We start from the raw sequence: 18,368 nt of genomic DNA, 5'->3' as shown, positions 1-18,368 counted from the left end.
ATTAAGGACATCCACTGCGGCATGTAATGGAGCAGATGCACGTGTGGGAGCTCCTGCCGGAGATTACAGTTAAGATCTTTTCACCCAGCCAGCAATGGAAATTTTACCTGAATTTTTTTTAACTCAACGGTGTACATGTCCCACAACAAGGGGATGCACAATTGGTACTGAACCAGGCAACACAAGAGAGAAGCAGCTTCAAAAGTGGAGTGCCTTGGTAAAAAAGAAAATGGCAGAGGCAAGTATAATGCCAGGGACCACCCCTGAACTGTAGAGATTCTAGCTGTGGAGTTGCAGAAACTGAATCGAGAGACCTCAGAAGACCATGAAAAGGTGATCGAGGCAGCTGTTTCCTCAATTCGAGTGGCGCCGGCTAAGGTGGATGAGGTGGTGAAGCAGCTGGGTGCAGAGATGCAGGAGGTGTGGGTTGCTCTGTTGGGGCAGTGACACCAAATTGTTTTTCTGGAGGTGGAAATGGCAAAGGTGGTGGCCGACATTAAGCGTTTGAGGTCTACGGTTGACAACCTTGAAAATCACTCGAGAAGGCAAAATCCGAGGGTGGGCGGATTGCTGGACGGGCTGGAGGGCCCGAACCCGACAAAGTCTATGGCGCCAAAGAGAAAATGCTGGAAAATCTCAGCAAGTTTGGCACATCTGTAGGGAGAGAAAGGAGCTAAAGTTTTGAGTCCAAGTGACCCTTTGTCAAAGTCTATGGCGCTGTTGCTCTGGAAGATGGGGGTGGGGGAAACGGTGTGTCCCCCCCCTCCCGAGCTGGATCGAGCCCACAGGTCATTGAGACAGAGGCCTCATGCTGGGGAGCCACATTGTACATTTATTGTTCAATTCCACAGCTACCAAGATAGAGAGAATTTTATGGTGGGCGAAGGAGCATCGGAGTAGCAGGTGGGAAGGCCACGAGGTGAGGGTATGCCAAGATGTTGGCCTGGAGCTAGCCAGGAGGCAGCACTGTACCTTTTAACAAGGCCAAGGTAGCACTGTAACAAAATGAAGTTTGGTTTGGCATGGTTTACCCCACATGTCTTTGGGTGACCGACGAGAATAAGGACTACTACTTCGAGACTGCAGAGGAATAGGAGGCGTTCATCCAAAGAAATGGGCTGGGGTCAAAACAGTTGTATTTTGTAAGGGTTGAGAAATGTTTGTTTGGAGGTGGGTGGGGATTGTTCGGGTTTCAACTCGTCTTTTCTTATCAATGATAATATTTTAAGTTATGTTTTTAAAAGGCAATCGAGCACATCATATCAGTAACATTTTATCTTGTTATTAAAAAACTACAGAAAAATAAAGGGTGACACAATGTCTAATACTACAGCCGTACCTCTACGTTTCTAACTGGTTCTCCTTACACCTGCAATCAGCAATAGTCGAGAGCTGAGCCTCTTTAATGTTAGTGACATTTACACAGGCAGTAAATCCATTAGCACCAATCGTGGGGAAAACAGATCATCTGCCATCAAATAATCCAAGCAAAACTGACATAGTCAGCGGCTAATCATAACTAAGCATGTCTTTTTTCAACAATCACTTCCAATGCTTTGCCTTGTGTTTTGTATTGTGCAAAACTTGGGGCGCGATTCTCCGACCCCCCGTCGGGTCCCGAATTCTCCACCACCAGAGATTCGGCGGGGGCGGGAATCGCGCCGCGCCAGTCAGCGGAAATCGCGCCGGTCGGCGGGCCCACACCCGGCGATTCTCTGGTCCGCGATGGGCCGAAGTCCCGCCGCTGTCAACCCACGGCAGCTGGCGTGGATTGAACCACCTTTCGAACGGCGGGACAAGGCGGCGCGGGCGGGCTCCGGGGTCCTGGGGGGGGGGGGGGGGCGCGGGGCGATCTGGCCCCGGGGGGTGCCCCCAGGGTGGCCTGGCCCGCGATCGGGGCCCACCGATCCGCGGGCGGGACTGTGCCGTGGGGGCACTCTTTTCCTTCCGCCTTTGCCATGGTCTTCACTATGGCGGAGGCGGAAGAGACCCCCCTCCACTGCGCATGCGCGGGGATGCCGTGAGCGGCCGCTGACACTCCCGCGCATGCGTCGCATGGCAAAGTAATTTCCGCGCCAGCTGGCGGGGCGCCAAAGGCCTTTCCCTCCAGCCGGCGGGGCGGAAATAACTCCGGCGCGGACCTAGCCCCTCAAGGTGAGGGCTCGGCCCCTCAAGATGCGAAGAATTCTGCACCTTTGGGGCGGCGCGATGCCGGACTGATTCGCGACGTTTTTGGCACCGGTCGGCGGACATCGCGGCAATTGCGGAGAATCCCGCCCATGGTGTTGAACTATATGCTCCCTGTCTATTGGCCTCTTCATTTGCAGCTGTACAGCCCTGAGCTAGGAAGTGAAATACACTGGACAGTTTAATGAGAGCAAGATTCAGTTGATCAACGCATGGCTGATTTAGGATCGTAAGGCTCATGCTCTTGAGGGTAAAGGGAGAAATTTCTAGGGCAAGAGAAAACAATCTCAAGGGGCCTTCCCCATGACCTGAAATGGTCCCAATGTCATTGCAGAGAGGGTAAAAAGGGCAGTGGCGAGGAGTTAAAATAATACAGTTGGATTGGAAAACCTCTAAACCCTGATTTTAAATCTGGAGTAGTTTTAGCAGGTGGACAGTGCTGTGAATCAAAATCTCTCCTGGTCTTTCATAAAAAAGACCTAGTTACTTAACTCCAAGGTCTCATTTGAACCCGACCAACTGGCTTCCCACCTATTCTTGGGAGGGAGGAACCGCTCAGAAACTAGGCTATCATGGTGAGTCCCAGGATAGTTTATTTCTGGAGGGAGGGGAGTGTTGGGGGGGAGGGAAAATAAAGGACAGGTGGAGGAGGAGTTTGCAATAAGAGAGGCTTAAGTTTTCCTTGTGGGGTTCAGAGGAGCAGGTCAACTCCGTTAGGCCCCAGACGAAAAAGTTAAAACAATGAAAAACTTATTTTGGGTCTCTAAAGGCACCAATTTGCTTTGCCACAATTTGGGCCAGCAGGAAAATCACATGCGCCTCTCACTTTGGCCACCTTGTAAAAATCACAGTCAAGCCTGACTAATATCATGGAGATTCAATGTGCATTTGTTGAAATGAGCTCTGCTGATTTGGGCGGGTGTCTCACTGTCTGTTGGAATCAGTGCAAATTAGAACAAGTCAGCTCTCAGCAGAGAAAGAACTTATATTTATGTAGTTCTTTTAGCGTAATAAAATGCCCCATGGTGCGCACTATAAAACAAATACCGAGCAACATAAGATCATGGACAGAATTTTACTGGTCTGTGGTGATGGACTTGGGGGCAGGGGGCCAGTAAAACATCGGGGGAATGTGTCAGAGTGGAGCCTGACACCTTCCTGCCGCCAGACAAAATTTCCAAGAGAGGTTCAAGAGCGGGATTGGGAATGGACAGCACAGCAACCAGCAGGCAATTGAGGCTGTTATGCAGCTAATTGACAGTGATTATGAAGTGTCCTTTAAATTTTCCACCTCCTGCATCCACTTGGTGGCAAACTGCATCTGACCCTCACAATGGAGTGGGCCATTCATTGATAAGCCAAATACATGGCACAATTCATGGCATGGATGGAACTCTGACAGATGTCCACACTTCTCATGCTGCTGCTTCAGAATCTGCCGCTTCCCTGATACATCCTGAAGTTCGCCACCTTCAGGAAGGTAGGCATTGCTCAGCCTTTACTTTCTCTTTTGTTAGGAAAGAAAAGTATTGGTATTGGTACTGTATTGGTAAACATTAGAAATGAGGAATAGTTTTAAATGTGTTTAATTTAATGTTTCTGTGCTTTGAAGGGTATATCCTATAGTTAAGCTCATGCTGGACAAAGGTGTTTTTATGTGTGGGGGGATTGGTTACGTTCTAACTGTGTTTCTATTGTGCTTAGAGAGGGCTACATCATGAAATGTAAATAAAAGGCATAAGCATGTGGGCGTTGCTTAGCAACTAGGGTATTGGAAGGTAGATAAGCTTCTTTGTTTTCGTTTTAGCTGAATTTGTGGGCAGATTGCTTTTCAGTCATCACAAGAGAGTCAAAAAGGCATTGGATCGTGAGAGGCCAGAAAGATGTCTGAAGTAATGTTAAGGTTTGTGAGAAAGCACTACAGTTTGGAAGACATTATTTAAAATGTGGAAATCGGTGGCTGGACATTCGAGTTTGTGTAAAATCCTTTAAGACAAGGAAACCTGAAGGAACAGGTGTAAAACCTGAACATGAAAACTTGATGGAAGCAACGGAGGGAAAGCATAATTTAAAAGAAGATTTGAAAGCGTGACTTTTTGAAAGCGGAATTTGAAATCACTCATGAGGAAACCAGAGTTCAGTGAGACGAGGTGAATCAGAGGTCTAAGAATCATCTCGGGGGATTCTGAGGAGAAATCCACAGACACTAACTTGAGTTCAGAGCGGAACGTGTGTATGTGACCACAGCCAATTTGTGTAATTAAAAGGGACTTTATGTTAATGGGACCATTGTAGTTTAAGATGTACTTTGTAATCAGTGTTAACCTTAAAATCTGTGTGTATTTGTTAAGCTAAAAGGGGAGTAAAAGAGTATTGTAATATAATCCAATTTTTTCCATGTTTAATCAATATTATTTTCGTGTTCCATCTAAATAGTGGTCCTGTGACTCTGTTCCTCCATGTTTTGTAAAAAAAAGTAAAAGTTACCCTTCTGAGCCAGGGGTCGGTCCATTCTGGATATCTTCACGTCCAGTTATAACATCAACTGGAACACCTCCGAGGGCAAGGGTCCCAGACTCAATTCCTGGCTTGGGTTACTGCCTGTGCGGAGTATGCACGTTCTCCCCGTGTCTGCGTGTCTCCGGACGAAACCCACGCAGACACGGGAAGGAAGTGCAAACTCCACACAGACAGTGACCCGAGGTCGGAATTGAACCCGGGTCCCTGGAGCTGTGAGGCTGTGATGCTTCAATTTGGGATTTGGCAGAGATTTTCTAGTTGCTGGAGCAAGCAACTGTCTTTCGCCCTCTTTCGCGTGAGACAAGACTGCATCTCAGCTTTGAACCCTGTTTTGCTGAGCTCAACGTGTGTCTACATCAGTTTGCCAGACAGCTGGTTCGTGATTCAGAACGAGGCCAGCAGCGTAGGTTCAATTCCCGTACCGACTGAGGTCATTCATGAAGGCCCTCCCCTTCTCAACCTTGCCCCTCGCCTGAGGTGTGGTGTTCCTCAGGTTAAACCACCACCAGTAGGGAGAGATTGTAAATAACCTATGAAAAGGGCAATGGTATCACAACATGAATGAGAAAATCCAGGAAGAAAAATGGGTTCTGATCCACAAAAGGTGGAGTCCCTAAGACCATAAGAGTAGAATTAGGCCATTCAGCCCATCGAGTCTGCTCCGCCATTCAATCATGGTGGATACGTTTCTCATCCCCATTCTCCTGCCTTCTCTCCATAACACCTGATCCCCCTATTAATCAAGAACCTAGCTATGTCTGTCTTAAAGACCCTCACTTCTGCGGCAATGAGTTCTACAGTCAGGAATATTTGTAAATGCACAAAGCATTCGAAATGACATGAAATGAAGTAATTAAATGCATTATCCACCAAATGACATGTCAGAGTGGCAATGTCAAAAGTATGGCTTAAACTTTGGGCACGTGTGAAGGACTTAATATGCCTGGTAATAACATTCTCAAGAGAGTTAGGGCCTCCTCCCGCTGCCGAGAAACATGCCTTGAGGGAGGGCGGAAAATCCCCCTCAGAATCTCCATGGATACAATTAACAAATGGGAATGGAAATTTCCTCTTCAGGAAGTCAGTGGAAAGAGATATTCAATTTAAAATTCTCATCACCAAACAAGTGGAATGGTTAGGAGAATTTTCTTTTGTTTTAAGTTGCATTTTGCAGCATGTGGAATAGTTGAGGCTGACACAATTGCATCTTTTCAGGGAAAATTGGATAAGATGCTGAGACAGAGGAAGCTACAGGTCTACGGGTGGAATTTAATTAAAACAGCATGAGTCCCGTTGGTGGGCCCCGAATTACGTGGAACTTCCGCTTGAGTCCACCTCTGAGGGTGAGGGCGCAGATGACTCAGCAGATTCACCATCACATCCTTCCCCTGCACCCTCTGGCATTGCAGAAACAATGATCTTGGTGGGAATGTTCCCATGATTAGGCTCAGGGTCACACTCTGGTGAGACACATCTCAGAATATGACAGTCAAGGGGCCTGATGGTTAGAGTCCAGGCCCAATGCTGAGCCCCATGCTGATGACAGGCCTCAGGTTATAGCTGCATGAAGCTTGCTGGATATGCAGTGATAAGCAGGGGAACATGTGGCCAGAATGCCAGAGTTTTGTACAGCCTTGTGAGGACAGTGGAGGAGTCCATCGGAAACATGAGTGCTGTCATGGCTCCAGCATATAAGCACATCACTTCCTCCATGGACAGGATGGCGACTGCCCTGGAGAGCCAGGTCCAGCAGAACACTCACTGGCTGTCAGATGTGCTCTTGGATCTGCATTCCGTCACTAACAATGTGTTCTATACCACTGTGACTAGGCAGGAGGCGACAAGGCACTGCCCAGGTGTCCCTTCTCCATTGGGATTCAGGGAGGTGCCATTGTTTATCGAGAGGGAGAAGGAACACCAGAAATCCACCTTGGGGACATAACCTCAGGGTGCTCCAAGGATGCACTGCCACTCCTCCTCCCCTCCGTCAGTCAGCACAGTGTTTCCAGTAGGTGAGGCTGAGGAGGATGTACCTGCGCCTCTGCCGGAGACTCTCAACAGGACACAGCCTTCTAGGCCTTTGCCCATCAATGGAGAGCCACCAAGGTCATCTCAGGCAATGGGGCAGAGCACTCAGCAAGCTGCCTTCGCCTCAGTTGAAGATGTTGATGTCATACCAAGGCATAGTGATCATAAACGTAAGTATAAGAATTTGTGATGGTACCAACTGGTGTTCAATTATTCAATGGAATTTTCATGTTTCATATAAATAGCTCACTTTATTCATGTATGGTGAGTGGTCATGTTTGTGCGACTTGGTTAGCCGGATGATGGCTTGTAATGGCTTGCCTCATAAGTGAATAGGTAGGGCAGCACGGTGGCGCAGGTGGTTAGCATGGTTGCCTCACGGCACCGAGGTCCCAGGTTCGATCCCGCCTCTAGGTCACTGTCCGTGTGGAGTTTGCACGTTCTCCCCGTGTTTGCGTGGGTTTCGCCCCCACAACCTATAAAAGATGTGCAGGGTAGGTGGCCATGCTAAATTGCCCGTTAATTGGAAAAATGATTTGGATATTCTAAATTTATATTTTAAAAAAGTGAATAAGTAGAAATATAGGAAATAGGAGCAGGCGTGTGCCATTCAGTCCTTTGCGTCTGCTCCATGATTTAACTAGAGATTGGATGACCTTCTACGTCAACGCCATCTTACTGCCTTATCTCCATATCCCTTGATGTCATGGTTATCTATCGACCTCTGCTCTAACAAAGCCAATGACTAAGCTCCCACAGCCCTTGAGGGTAGAGAACTCCAAAGTTCACCAGCCTCTGACTGAAGAAATTCCTCCACCTCTTGGTCCAAATGGCCTATCTCTCATTCTGAGACTGTGTCCATTGGTATCAGCTACCCCTCCACTGTTCCCCCAGCTAGAGAAAACATCCTTCCTACATCAACCCTGTCAAGCCCTGTAAGTATTTTGTACATATAAATGAAATCACCTCTCATTCTTCTAAACTATCATGAACACAGGCCCAGTCTCGTCAATCTCTCCTCATAGGACATCAGAGTATGCAAGGGTTTCTGGCTGAAAACAAGTCTGAATGAGGGTCTCACAGGTCTCCCAGCACATCGCTCAATTACCCAGACATCTCCCAAATGAACATGCCTGTTCTCTTAGTCACCTGATTCTTTCCCTTTCTCCCCATCCAAGGAACAGTGTGGGTGCTCCATCTCCCTGCTCACAAGTCTTCACCTCTTTGCTGTACCAATTTGTATCGTGCGCTGCAGCCCACAGTGATCCTGGCTACCCTCTGTAGTGAATACTGCAGGTTCTTCTGCCTGAGCGACCCGGGCAGCAGAACCTCAGCTTTAACAATCCTATGGTCTATTCCATTGCCCTTGTGAAGCCATGGGAAGCATTGTACCTCACCTCTGCTGGGCTTAGCAGATTCCATTCAGTTGTCATTAGTGGATAGTCCCTGTCACCCAGGATGCAGCCCGACAGTTGCATGGGTGCCTCAAACAGCTATGTGTAATGGAGAATGTAAGAATCATGAGAGCACCCTGCAACCAATCACTCACTTGGACGACTCACTACCTGTGGCCATAGACTACTTGCACAGATGGAGTGAAACTTTTAAGTTAATGAATTCTGCTGGCTGGACCCACAGAGCTCTGATCGCCACAAGTACAGTCCCTAACCCCTTGGTTATGTGGGAAACTCACAATGGCCCCAAACCCACAGTTCTGACAGCCTGGCTCTCAGCATTAATGGTGAATTTAACAAACTCTTTGGCCCTTTCGAACACGGGACTGGCAGCTGTGAATGGCTGTCTGTGAGATACAACAGTTATCCTCTCTGGACCCATGGTAAATTTCAAGGGATGTAAATGAATGCATTCATAGGACCACCTTCCGAGACAACTTCAGCTCTCTCTAATACTGCCTCGGAGACATTTGTAGGTAGTTGCTCCATGTGTGGAGCCATTGCTCATCATCGCACAGGCAACTGGTTGCCTGCACCCCGAGATGCCACATCCTTTGGTGTCACCAACTGATGGTGAGCATGGGCAAGTTACATTTGCAGCACACAAGTGCCAGGCAGTGACCATCTCCTACAAGAGAGGATCTAACCACCACCCCTTGACATTAACATAGAATTTACAGTGCAGAAGGAGGCCATTCGACCCATCGAAACTGCACCGGCTCTTGGAAAGAGCACCCTACCCAAGGTCAACACCTCCACCCCATCCCCATAACCCAGTAACCCCACCCAACACTATGGGCAATTTTGGACACTAAGGGCAATTTATCATGGCCAATCCACCTAACCTGCACATCTTTGGACTGTGGGAGGAAACCGGAGCACCCGGAGGAAACCCACGCACACACGGGGAGGATGTGCAGACTCCGCACAGACAGTGACCCAAGCCGGAATCGAACCTGGGACCCTGGAGCTGTGAAGCAATTGTGCTATCCACAATGCTACCGTGCTGCCCAATATTCCACCTTTGGAATATTGCTGAAAAGAGAGGCATGTTGCCGGAGCTTTTCATCTTACACTCACCAGGAAAAACACACTCACCAGGAAAAACACAAGAATACCAAATTTCAGACGATCACAACAATTCATACTGTAGGAGAAAATTGGTTGGCAAAATCTACTTTGATTGACCGAGGTATTGCCATTGAGAAAGCAACAGGGAACAATAGGCTACCCAAGCTTACAGGTATTTCAAAGAAGGTGCAAGGCTTGAACATATCCTTTTTGTTTGCACAGAACAGGTCCCTGTGTATGAATATATGTCACTTCTCGCAAGTTAAAATGAGCCATGTCACCAGCTGGACTGATTATCTTCAGATGTTTGTTAGTGCAATTATTGTGAATCTGCTCAAATAGTTTTATTTAATGTCTAGGAGACATTTATTTCAAGTCTGTAAATCTTTTTTCTGGTTTAAATGCATTTAACTTACTATTTTCCCAATTAAATTGATGATTGGTTAATCGCAGTTCATTACTATCCATTTAAAGATTTATTACAAAGTTCGAGTTCACAAATCTACATTTTAAGTGCAGATGCAAATCCATGACCTCGCAAAACAACTATCAGTATCGACTTAATGTTCTAAGAAAGTAGTCAGCTATTACTTGTATCGCCCTTAAGACTGTTAGGTATGGAAATATTAATTAATACAGAAATATTCATATGCACACATATGCAGTTCAGAACTTACCTACTGTTTTGGATAGGTCATCATCATTGCCAGCTAACATGTTTGCAAGATTCTTATGTCCAGTCTGTTGTAGGACACTTAAAAATTTGGAAAACCAGCCAGGAGGTTTTATCATTAATCGGCTCAATAATTTCCGGGCTCCTGCTTTATCTCCATTTTGTTTGATTTCACTGAAGATCTGAAAGGACAGGTAGAGATTAGCTTTAAACAACTTTGGCACAATTGTGTATTGGTTAACACATTTTTTAATTCATACAATTTGTTGATGTTAATTGAGGAAATAACTGAGGGAATGAATAGTACCAATGGATCTTCAGTATTGACCTTAACCAGGAGTGGCAAACATTTATATTCTGTCCAATGGATGATGACTTTAGTAATGTAGCACTCCCTCAGCACTACATTGAAGAACCAATCTCAACCACATGATCACATTCCTGGAATAAGTTTGAATTAAAACCTCCTGACTCAGAGGATAAATAGCTACGAATAGGGGCTGGTTTAGCACACTGGGCTAAATCACTGGTTTTTAAAGCAGACCCAGGCAGGCCAGCAGCACGGTTTGATTCCCGTACCAGCCTCCCCGAACAGGTGCTGGAAGGTGGTGACTAGGGGCTTCACGGTAACTTCATTTGAAGCCTACTTGTGACAATAAGCAATTTTCATTTCATTTCATTTTCAATTGAGCCAAGCTGACTACATAATTATAGTCCCTATACTTCATGGGACTTGATTGTGCATGAGAAACCTGATAAAGAGCTGTTACTAAAAATCTTGACATGGGGATTTCCTGAAGCTGCTCCTGTTTTGCCCCTGTTTATACCTCCAACGTAGTTGTTGCTCAGGATTAGGGAATTCTGGGCTCTTTCTGTCTGCGTACACTTCTTGTCTATCCTACTTCCTATTGTGCCATCTTTTCAAGTTTTTCCCTTATAAATGTATTTCTATGACCTCATTCTTTTTTATAAATATTTTAATTTGCTTTTTCAAAATTGATTACATAATTTACATGACACATGTATTTTTTTTAAATTTAGAGTACCCAATTCTTTTTTTCTAATTAAGGGGCAATTTAGTGTGGCCAATCCACCTAACCTGCACATCTTTGGGTTGTGGGGGTAAAACCCACGCAGATATGGGGAGAATGTGACATTACACATATTTAACTGACATTTAACAATCCCTCCCTCAAATATCAACTAACCACCCTCCCCTCTTTAGCTGCTGACTGAGGCTAATTCCTTAGAGTGAAATATGGACTGTCGGCATCTCTTGTGAGAAACTCCTCATTCCCTCTTAAACTAAATTTAACCTTCTCTAGGCTTAGAAACTCCATTACATCTCCAAGCCATACTGAGACACAGCGTGGAGCAACTGATGTCCAACCCAATAGGATCTGCCTCCTCGCTATCAGCGAGGCAAAGGCTAAGGATCTGCCCCACCCCTGTCTGGAGCTCCGGCAAGTCCGACACCCCGAATATGGCCCTCAGGGGACTGGGTTCTAGGTCCAACTGTAACACTGCCGACATGGTGCTAAATAAGGTGCCCAAGAACTTCCTCAGTTTTAGGCACGTCCAAAACCTGTGCACATGATTGGCTGGTCCTCTCCCATACCTTTCACAAATGTCCTCAACCCCTTAGAACAGGTGACTCATTCTCAACCTCGTCAATGGTATTCTGTGCACTACTATTAGTGCAGACCTCATGCAAGAGGTTTATGCATTTACCCTCCGCAAAATTTGGCACTACAGCCCTTCCTGCAACGTCTCTTCCATTTCCTCCTCCCATTTGGCATTCACCCTATCCAGGGATTATGATCCTGCTCCCATAAGTTTCCCATAGATAGCCTAGGTAACTCCCCCCTCTATCCCGAACACTATCAACACCTCTTCCAGCAAAGAAGGGCTAACACTGGGAACGTGGGACGGTCTTCTTTACGAAAGCACGTATCGGCATATATCTAAAGGCCTCCCTCCTCGGGAGCAAGTATTTCTCCCTCAATTCTTCAAAGGTTGCAAAATGGCCGTCCAGAAACTAGGGCTGGATTCCCCGCCCCGCCGCTTTTGTGTTTCAGCACGCCGGCGGGATGTTCCGTTATGCCGGCTGGTCAATGGGGTTTCCCATTGTGGGCAGCCCCACGCTGTTGGGAAACCCCCGGGCTGCCAGCAAAACGGAGCATCCCGCTGGCGGAGAATCCAGCACCATGGGGCGTCATTCTCCGACCCGATCGCCGGGGGCTGGCGTGAATCCCGCCCTCGCCGGTTGCCGAAGTCTCTGGCACTGGAGATTCGGCGGGGGCGGGAATCGCACCGCGGCGGTTGGCGGGCCCCCCCGCTCGATTCTCCGGCCCGGATGGGCCGATGTCCCGCCGATAAATTGCCTGTCCCGCCGGCGTGGATTAAACCACCTTTTGAACGGCGGGACAAGGCGGCGTAGGCGGGCTCCGGGGTCCTGGGGGGGGGGCGCGGGGCGATCTGGCCCCAGGGGGTGCCCTCACGGTGGCCTGGCCCGCAATCGGGGCCCACCGATCCGCGGGCGGGCCTGTGCCGTGGGGGCACTCTTTCCCTTCCGCCTCCGCCACGGTCTCCACCATGGCGGAGGTGGAAGAGACTCCCTCCACTGCGCATGCATGGGAAACTGTCAGCGGCCGCTGATGCTCCCGCGCATGCGCCGCCCGGGGATTTCATTTCCGCGCCAGCTGGCGGGGCAACAAAGGCCGTTTCCGCCAGCTGGCGGGGCGGAAATTCCTCCGGCGCCGGCCTAGCCCCTCAATGTTGGGGCTCGGCCCCCAAAGATGCGGAGCATTCCGCACCTTTGGGGCGGCGCGATGCCCGTCTGATTGGCGCCATTTTGGGCGCCAGTCGGCAGACATCGCGCTGTTTCGGGAGAATTTCGCCCATGTCTTTCAATGTGTTCTCACCTTTATCCTCCCAGTCTTGGAATCCAGCGTCTATTTTTGCTGTTTCAAATAAGATAGTTTTCTCGGACTCTCATCAGTTTCGATCCTGCCCCTAACTTAAAATGTTTGCGAAACACTTCCATATCTTCAGTGTTGACTCATTCTTAATGAAGCTGCTTACATAAATGAGTCAGCCTGTAATTTCAGGATATGACCACTAGGTGGCAATGTATTACCATGTCCCCATAAGTTACACTGGACATTTTCAATTCACAATTTGTACTCCACAACAGAAATGGGTGTTCTATAATTACATGTTTCACAATAATATAATCAGATTTAACTACATACTTTATTGTCTTTTGAATATTATACTTAATTTCCAAGCTGTACCATTCAGTTCTGTTGATCTGAAATTTTCTTTTGTCTCCAGCAGATTCTGGTCAGCTATTTTTCAAAACTATTTGAAGACAATCTAAGAGGCACATTTCAAATGTTTCATCTGATTTCAGTGAGAGTTTTATTAGTTAAAAAACACAGCAGCTATGTGTAGAAATGCAAAAGACGGCCTTGCACAGATCACACACTTGTTTTAACTTTGTTGTGTGATCTATATGACTGTCTATGTGATTTTGGATGACTGTGTGGAGTCTGCATGTTCTCCCCGTGTCTGTGTGGGTTTCCTTTGGGTACTCCGGTTTCCTCCCACAGTCCAAAGAGTGCAGGTTAGGTGGATTTGATATGATATAATTGCCCCTTAGTGTCCAAAGATGTGCAGAATATAGGGGGTTACGGAGATAGGGTGGGGGAGTGTGCAAACTGGTTACCATGTTCCCTTCATTACAACCCTAATGTCCTTTAAGGAAGGAAATCTGTTGTCCTTACCTGGTCTGGCCTACACGCGATTCCAGACTCACAGCAATGCAGTTGACTCTTAAATGCCCTCTAAATTGTCTGGCAAGCCACTCAGTTGTATTCAACCGCTACAAAGTCAATAAAAAGGAAAGAAACTATGCGGACCACCCGGCATCAATCTAGGCATTGGAAACGACAATGGCAAACCCAGCCCATTTGATCCTGCAAAGTCCTCCTTACTAACATCTGGGGGCTTGTGCCAAAGTTGGGAGAGCTCTCACAGACTAGTTAAGCAACAGGCTGACATAGTCTCACTCACAGAATCATACCTTACAGACAATGTCCCAGACACTATCACCATTCCTGGGTATGACCTGTCTCACCAGCAACACACCCAGCAGTGGTGGTGGCACAGTGGTATACAGTCAAGAGGGAGTTGCCCTGGGAGTCCTCAACATCAACTCCGGACCCCATGAAGTCTCATGGCTTCAGGATAACATGGACAAGGAAGTCTCTTGCTGATTACCACGTACTGGCCACCCATCAGCTGATGAATACTACTTGGAGGAAGAACTGAGGGTGGCAAGGTCACAGAATATACTCTGGGTGGTGGACTTCAATGTGCATCACCAAGATTGGTTCGGTAGCTCCACTACTGACCGAGCTGGCTGAGTCCTAAAGGATATGGCTGCTAGACTGGGGCGACAGCAAATGGTGAGGGAACCAACAAAAGGAAAAAATATACTAGACCCATTACGATCCCAGGCCAGACCCCAACAGTGGCTAGGATACTGGACCACAACCTCAATATTTTAATTTATTTGTAAAAGTGCCTGGAAAGAATGATTCGCTCCAGAAATTATTGCATGAAGAAATAGGGTTTGGTTATTTTTAAAACAAAACTTAATTATGAATACAATATCAAACTTTTTAACTTCACACCCAAAAACATAAAAACATAGAAAATAGGTGCAGGAGTAGGTCATTCAGCCTTCGAGCCTGCACCACCATTCAATATGGTCATGGATGATCATGCAAATTCAATATCCCACTCCCACTTTCTCTCCATACTTCTTGATCCCTTTAGCTGCAAAGGCCACTGCCAGCTCCCTCCTGAATATGTCCAATGAACCGGCCCCCACAGCTTTCTGTGGTAGAGAATTCCACAGGTTCACAACTCTCTGAGAGGAGACGTTCTTCCTCATCTCAGTCCTGAATGGCTAACCTCTTATTCTTAGGCTGCGACCCCTTATTCTTAGTGTTGGACATCCCCAACATCGGGAACATTCTTCCCGCATTTAGCCTATCCCGTCCCATCAGGATTTTAAATGTTTCTATGAGATCCCCTCTCATTCTTCAAAACTCCTGTGAGTACAAACCCAGTCAATCCAGTCTTTCTTCATATGTCAGTCCTGCCATCCCGGGAATTAGTCTGGTGAACCTTCGCTGGACACCCTCAATAGCAAAAATGTACTTCCTCAAAATAGGAGACCAAAACTGCAACACACTGTCAAGGTGTGACCTCACCTGTATAACTGCAGCAAGACATCCCCATTCCTATACTCAAATCCTCTCGCTATGAAGGCCAGCATGCTACTAGCTTTCCTCACTGCCTGCAGTAGCTGCATGGCAACCTTCAGCGACTGTTCCATCATGACACCCAGGTATTGTTGCCCTTCTCCTTTTCCTAAACTGCTACCATTCAGATAATAATCTGCCTTCCTGTTTTTGCCACCAAAGTGGATACCCTCACATTTACCCACATTGTATAGCATTTGCCCACTCAGCCAGCCTGCTCATACTGCAGCCTCATTGCATCCTCCGCACAGCACACACTGCCACCCAGCCTAGAGTCATCTGCAAATTTAGAGATATTGCATAAGAATAGCTTACAATTACCCCTTAAACAATACTACTCAATTTCCCAGTAAACAACAAGAAAAGAAACATACAGCTCTCAATCCATCTTAATGTGGGAGAATTGTGGACTCAGCATCAGGCAGATCAGAATTCAACTCCTCTCTCCAATGTTTCTCCAAAAACTGCCTCTCTAAAGCTTCTCACAATGTTTCCCCAAAGCTTTTCAAAATGTCTCTCTCTACATTCCTTAGCTCCACCCAGCAATGACCTCATCTCCCAAACTGAAAAGCAAATGAACTCTGCAGGCTGCAAAACACATTGGGCTGGATTCTCCGCAACCCCACACCAAAATCGCATTCGACGCAGGGGCGGAGAATCCATTTTCACTCCGAAATTGGGCCCGGTGCCTATCCGGGACCTGAGAATCGGTGTGTTTGCAGAGTACTCCGCGCGGCTGGGGGGGCCATTGCCAGAAGCCCGCCTGGCGCTCCTCCGCTCCTGAATGGGCGAGTTCCCGACGGCGTGGTTGTAACCAGCTAACGGCGTTCGGGAAGCTCACGTGGTGGCTGCGGACTCAGTGTGGCACTACCATGAAGTTACTTAATGAAGGGACTGTGGGAGGAAACCGGAGCACCAAGAGGAAACCCACGCAGACACAGGGAGAATGTGGAGACTCCGCACAGACAGTAAACCAAGCCAGGAATCGAACCTGGGACCCTGGCGCTGAGAAGCAACAGTGCTAACCACTGTGATACAATGCCGCCCCTTATGACATCAAGGAGTCTCAGTAAAGTTGGAGCCACTGGGAATCGGGGGACAAATCTCCAGTGGATAGAGTCAAACCTGACACAAAGGAAGATGGTTAAGATGGTTGGAAGTTAGCCATCGCAGCCCTGGGACATAAGACCATAAGAGATAGGAGCAGAATTAGGCCACTTGGCAAATCGAGTCTGCTCCCCATTCAATCATGGTTGATATTTTCTCATCCCAATTCTCCTGCCTTCGCCCCATAACCCCTGATCCCCTTATTAATCAAGAACCGATCTATCTCTGTCTTAAAGACACTCAGTGATTTGGCCTCCACAGCCTTCTGTGACAAAGAGTTCCACAGATTCACCACCTTCTGGCTGAAGAAATTCCTCCTCATCTCTGTTTTAAAGGAACATCCCTTTAGTCTGAGATGGTGTCCTCTGCTTCTAGTTTTTCCTACAAGTGGAAACATCCTCTCCACGTCCACTCTATCCAGGCCACGTAGTATCCTGCAAGTTTCAATAAGGTCTTCTCTCATCCTTCTAAACTCCAACGAGTACAGACCCAGAGTCCTCAACCGTTCCTCATACGACAAGTTCTTCATTCCAGGGATCATTCTTGTGAACCTGCTCTGGACCCTTTCCAAGGTCAGCACATCCTTCCTTGGATACGGAACCCAAACTGATCACAATACTCCAAATGGGGTCTGACCAGAGACTTATACAGCCTCAGAAGTACATCCCTGCTCTTGTATTCTAGCCGTCTTGACATGAATGCTAACATTGTATTTGCCTTCTTTTTTTCTCTTTTTTTTCAAACACCTTTATTTTAACAGACTCTGCACAAAACTTTCTCATCACATCACCTGACACAAAGGCCACCTGAAGCCCCTTTACATAATCAGTGTCAATTATTGGATACTTAACATAAATGAGACAACTAATTGGAATGTCTATTAACCCATTACTTTTTTTTTTAACAAACAATTTTAATGAGGCATTTTTTGGCATTCCAAACAACAGTATAAAAGCAGTGTACAAAGAACAATAAACATAGTGCAAACACCGACACCCGTCCCTCCAATACCCGCCTATTTAATCCCCTATTCTACACTACCCTAGCACCCCCCCCTGCTGACGATTAGTTCTCCGCAAAGATATTGGTGAATGGTTGCCACCTCCGGGCGAACCCTAACACTGACCCTCTCAAGGCGAACTTAATCTTCTCCAGGCCGAGAAAGCTCGCCATGTCGGTTAACCAGGCCTCCGACTTCAGGGGCTTTGAGTCCCTCCAAGCAAATAATATGCGTCTCTGGGCTAGCAGGGAGGCAAAGGCCAGAACATCTGCCTCTTTCTCCTCCTGGACTCCCAGATTTTACAACACCCTAAAAATCGCCACCTCTGGACTCATTGCCACCCTTGTTTGCATTTGCCTTCTTAACTAACGACTGAACCTGTTAACCTTAAAACGTTAACCTTAAAAGAATCATGAACAAGGACTCCCAAGTCCCTTTGTGTTTCTGATTTCATAAGCATTTCCCCATTTAGAAAATAGTCTACGCCTAAATTCCTCCTTCCGAAGTGCATAACCTCACACTTTTCCACATTATATTCCATCTGCCACTTCACTGCCCGCTCTCCTAGCCTGTCCAAATCCTTCTGCAGCCCCCTTGCTTCCTCAATACTACCTGTCCCTCTACAGATCTTAGTGTCATCTGCAAACTTAGCAACAGTGCCTTCAGTTCATTCTTCCAGATCATTAATGTATATTGTGAAAAGTTGTGGGCCCAGCACAGACCCCTGAGGCACACCACTAGTCACCGGCTGCCATCCTGAAAAAGACCAATTTATCTCCACTCTCTGCCTTCTGCCAGTCAGACAATCCACTATCCATGCCAGGATCTTACCCTGAACACCATGGGCTCTTAACTTATTTAACAGTCTTCCATGCGGCACCTTCTCAAAGGCCGTCTGGAAATCTTAATAAATCACGTCCATTGGTTCTCCTTTGTCTAACTTCCTTGTTACCTCCTCAAAGAACTCTGACAGATTTGTCAGCCATGACCTC

The 18,368-nt window shown here is 47.1% G+C and overlaps 1 protein-coding gene across 1 annotated transcript in view; it reads right to left on the bottom strand.

Annotated features, from left to right (window-relative positions):
* The window catches only part of ifih1 (interferon induced with helicase C domain 1), a 209,436-nt gene that overhangs the window by 159,107 nt on the left and 31,961 nt on the right, over positions 1-18,368 (bottom strand). Inside the window, exon 2 of the mRNA XM_072474262.1 lies at positions 9,938-10,115. Within this exon, the coding sequence (XP_072330363.1) occupies positions 9,938-10,115 (178 nt within the window). The remainder of the gene's footprint in view (positions 1-9,937; positions 10,116-18,368) is intronic.

This window comes from Scyliorhinus torazame, chromosome 2 (assembly GCF_047496885.1).
Source record: "Scyliorhinus torazame isolate Kashiwa2021f chromosome 2, sScyTor2.1, whole genome shotgun sequence".
In the NCBI taxonomy this organism is placed as follows: domain Eukaryota; kingdom Metazoa; phylum Chordata; class Chondrichthyes; order Carcharhiniformes; family Scyliorhinidae; genus Scyliorhinus; species Scyliorhinus torazame.
The sequence above is the reverse complement of the archived record's forward strand: the minus strand, read 5'-3'. Positions and strand labels throughout refer to the sequence as shown.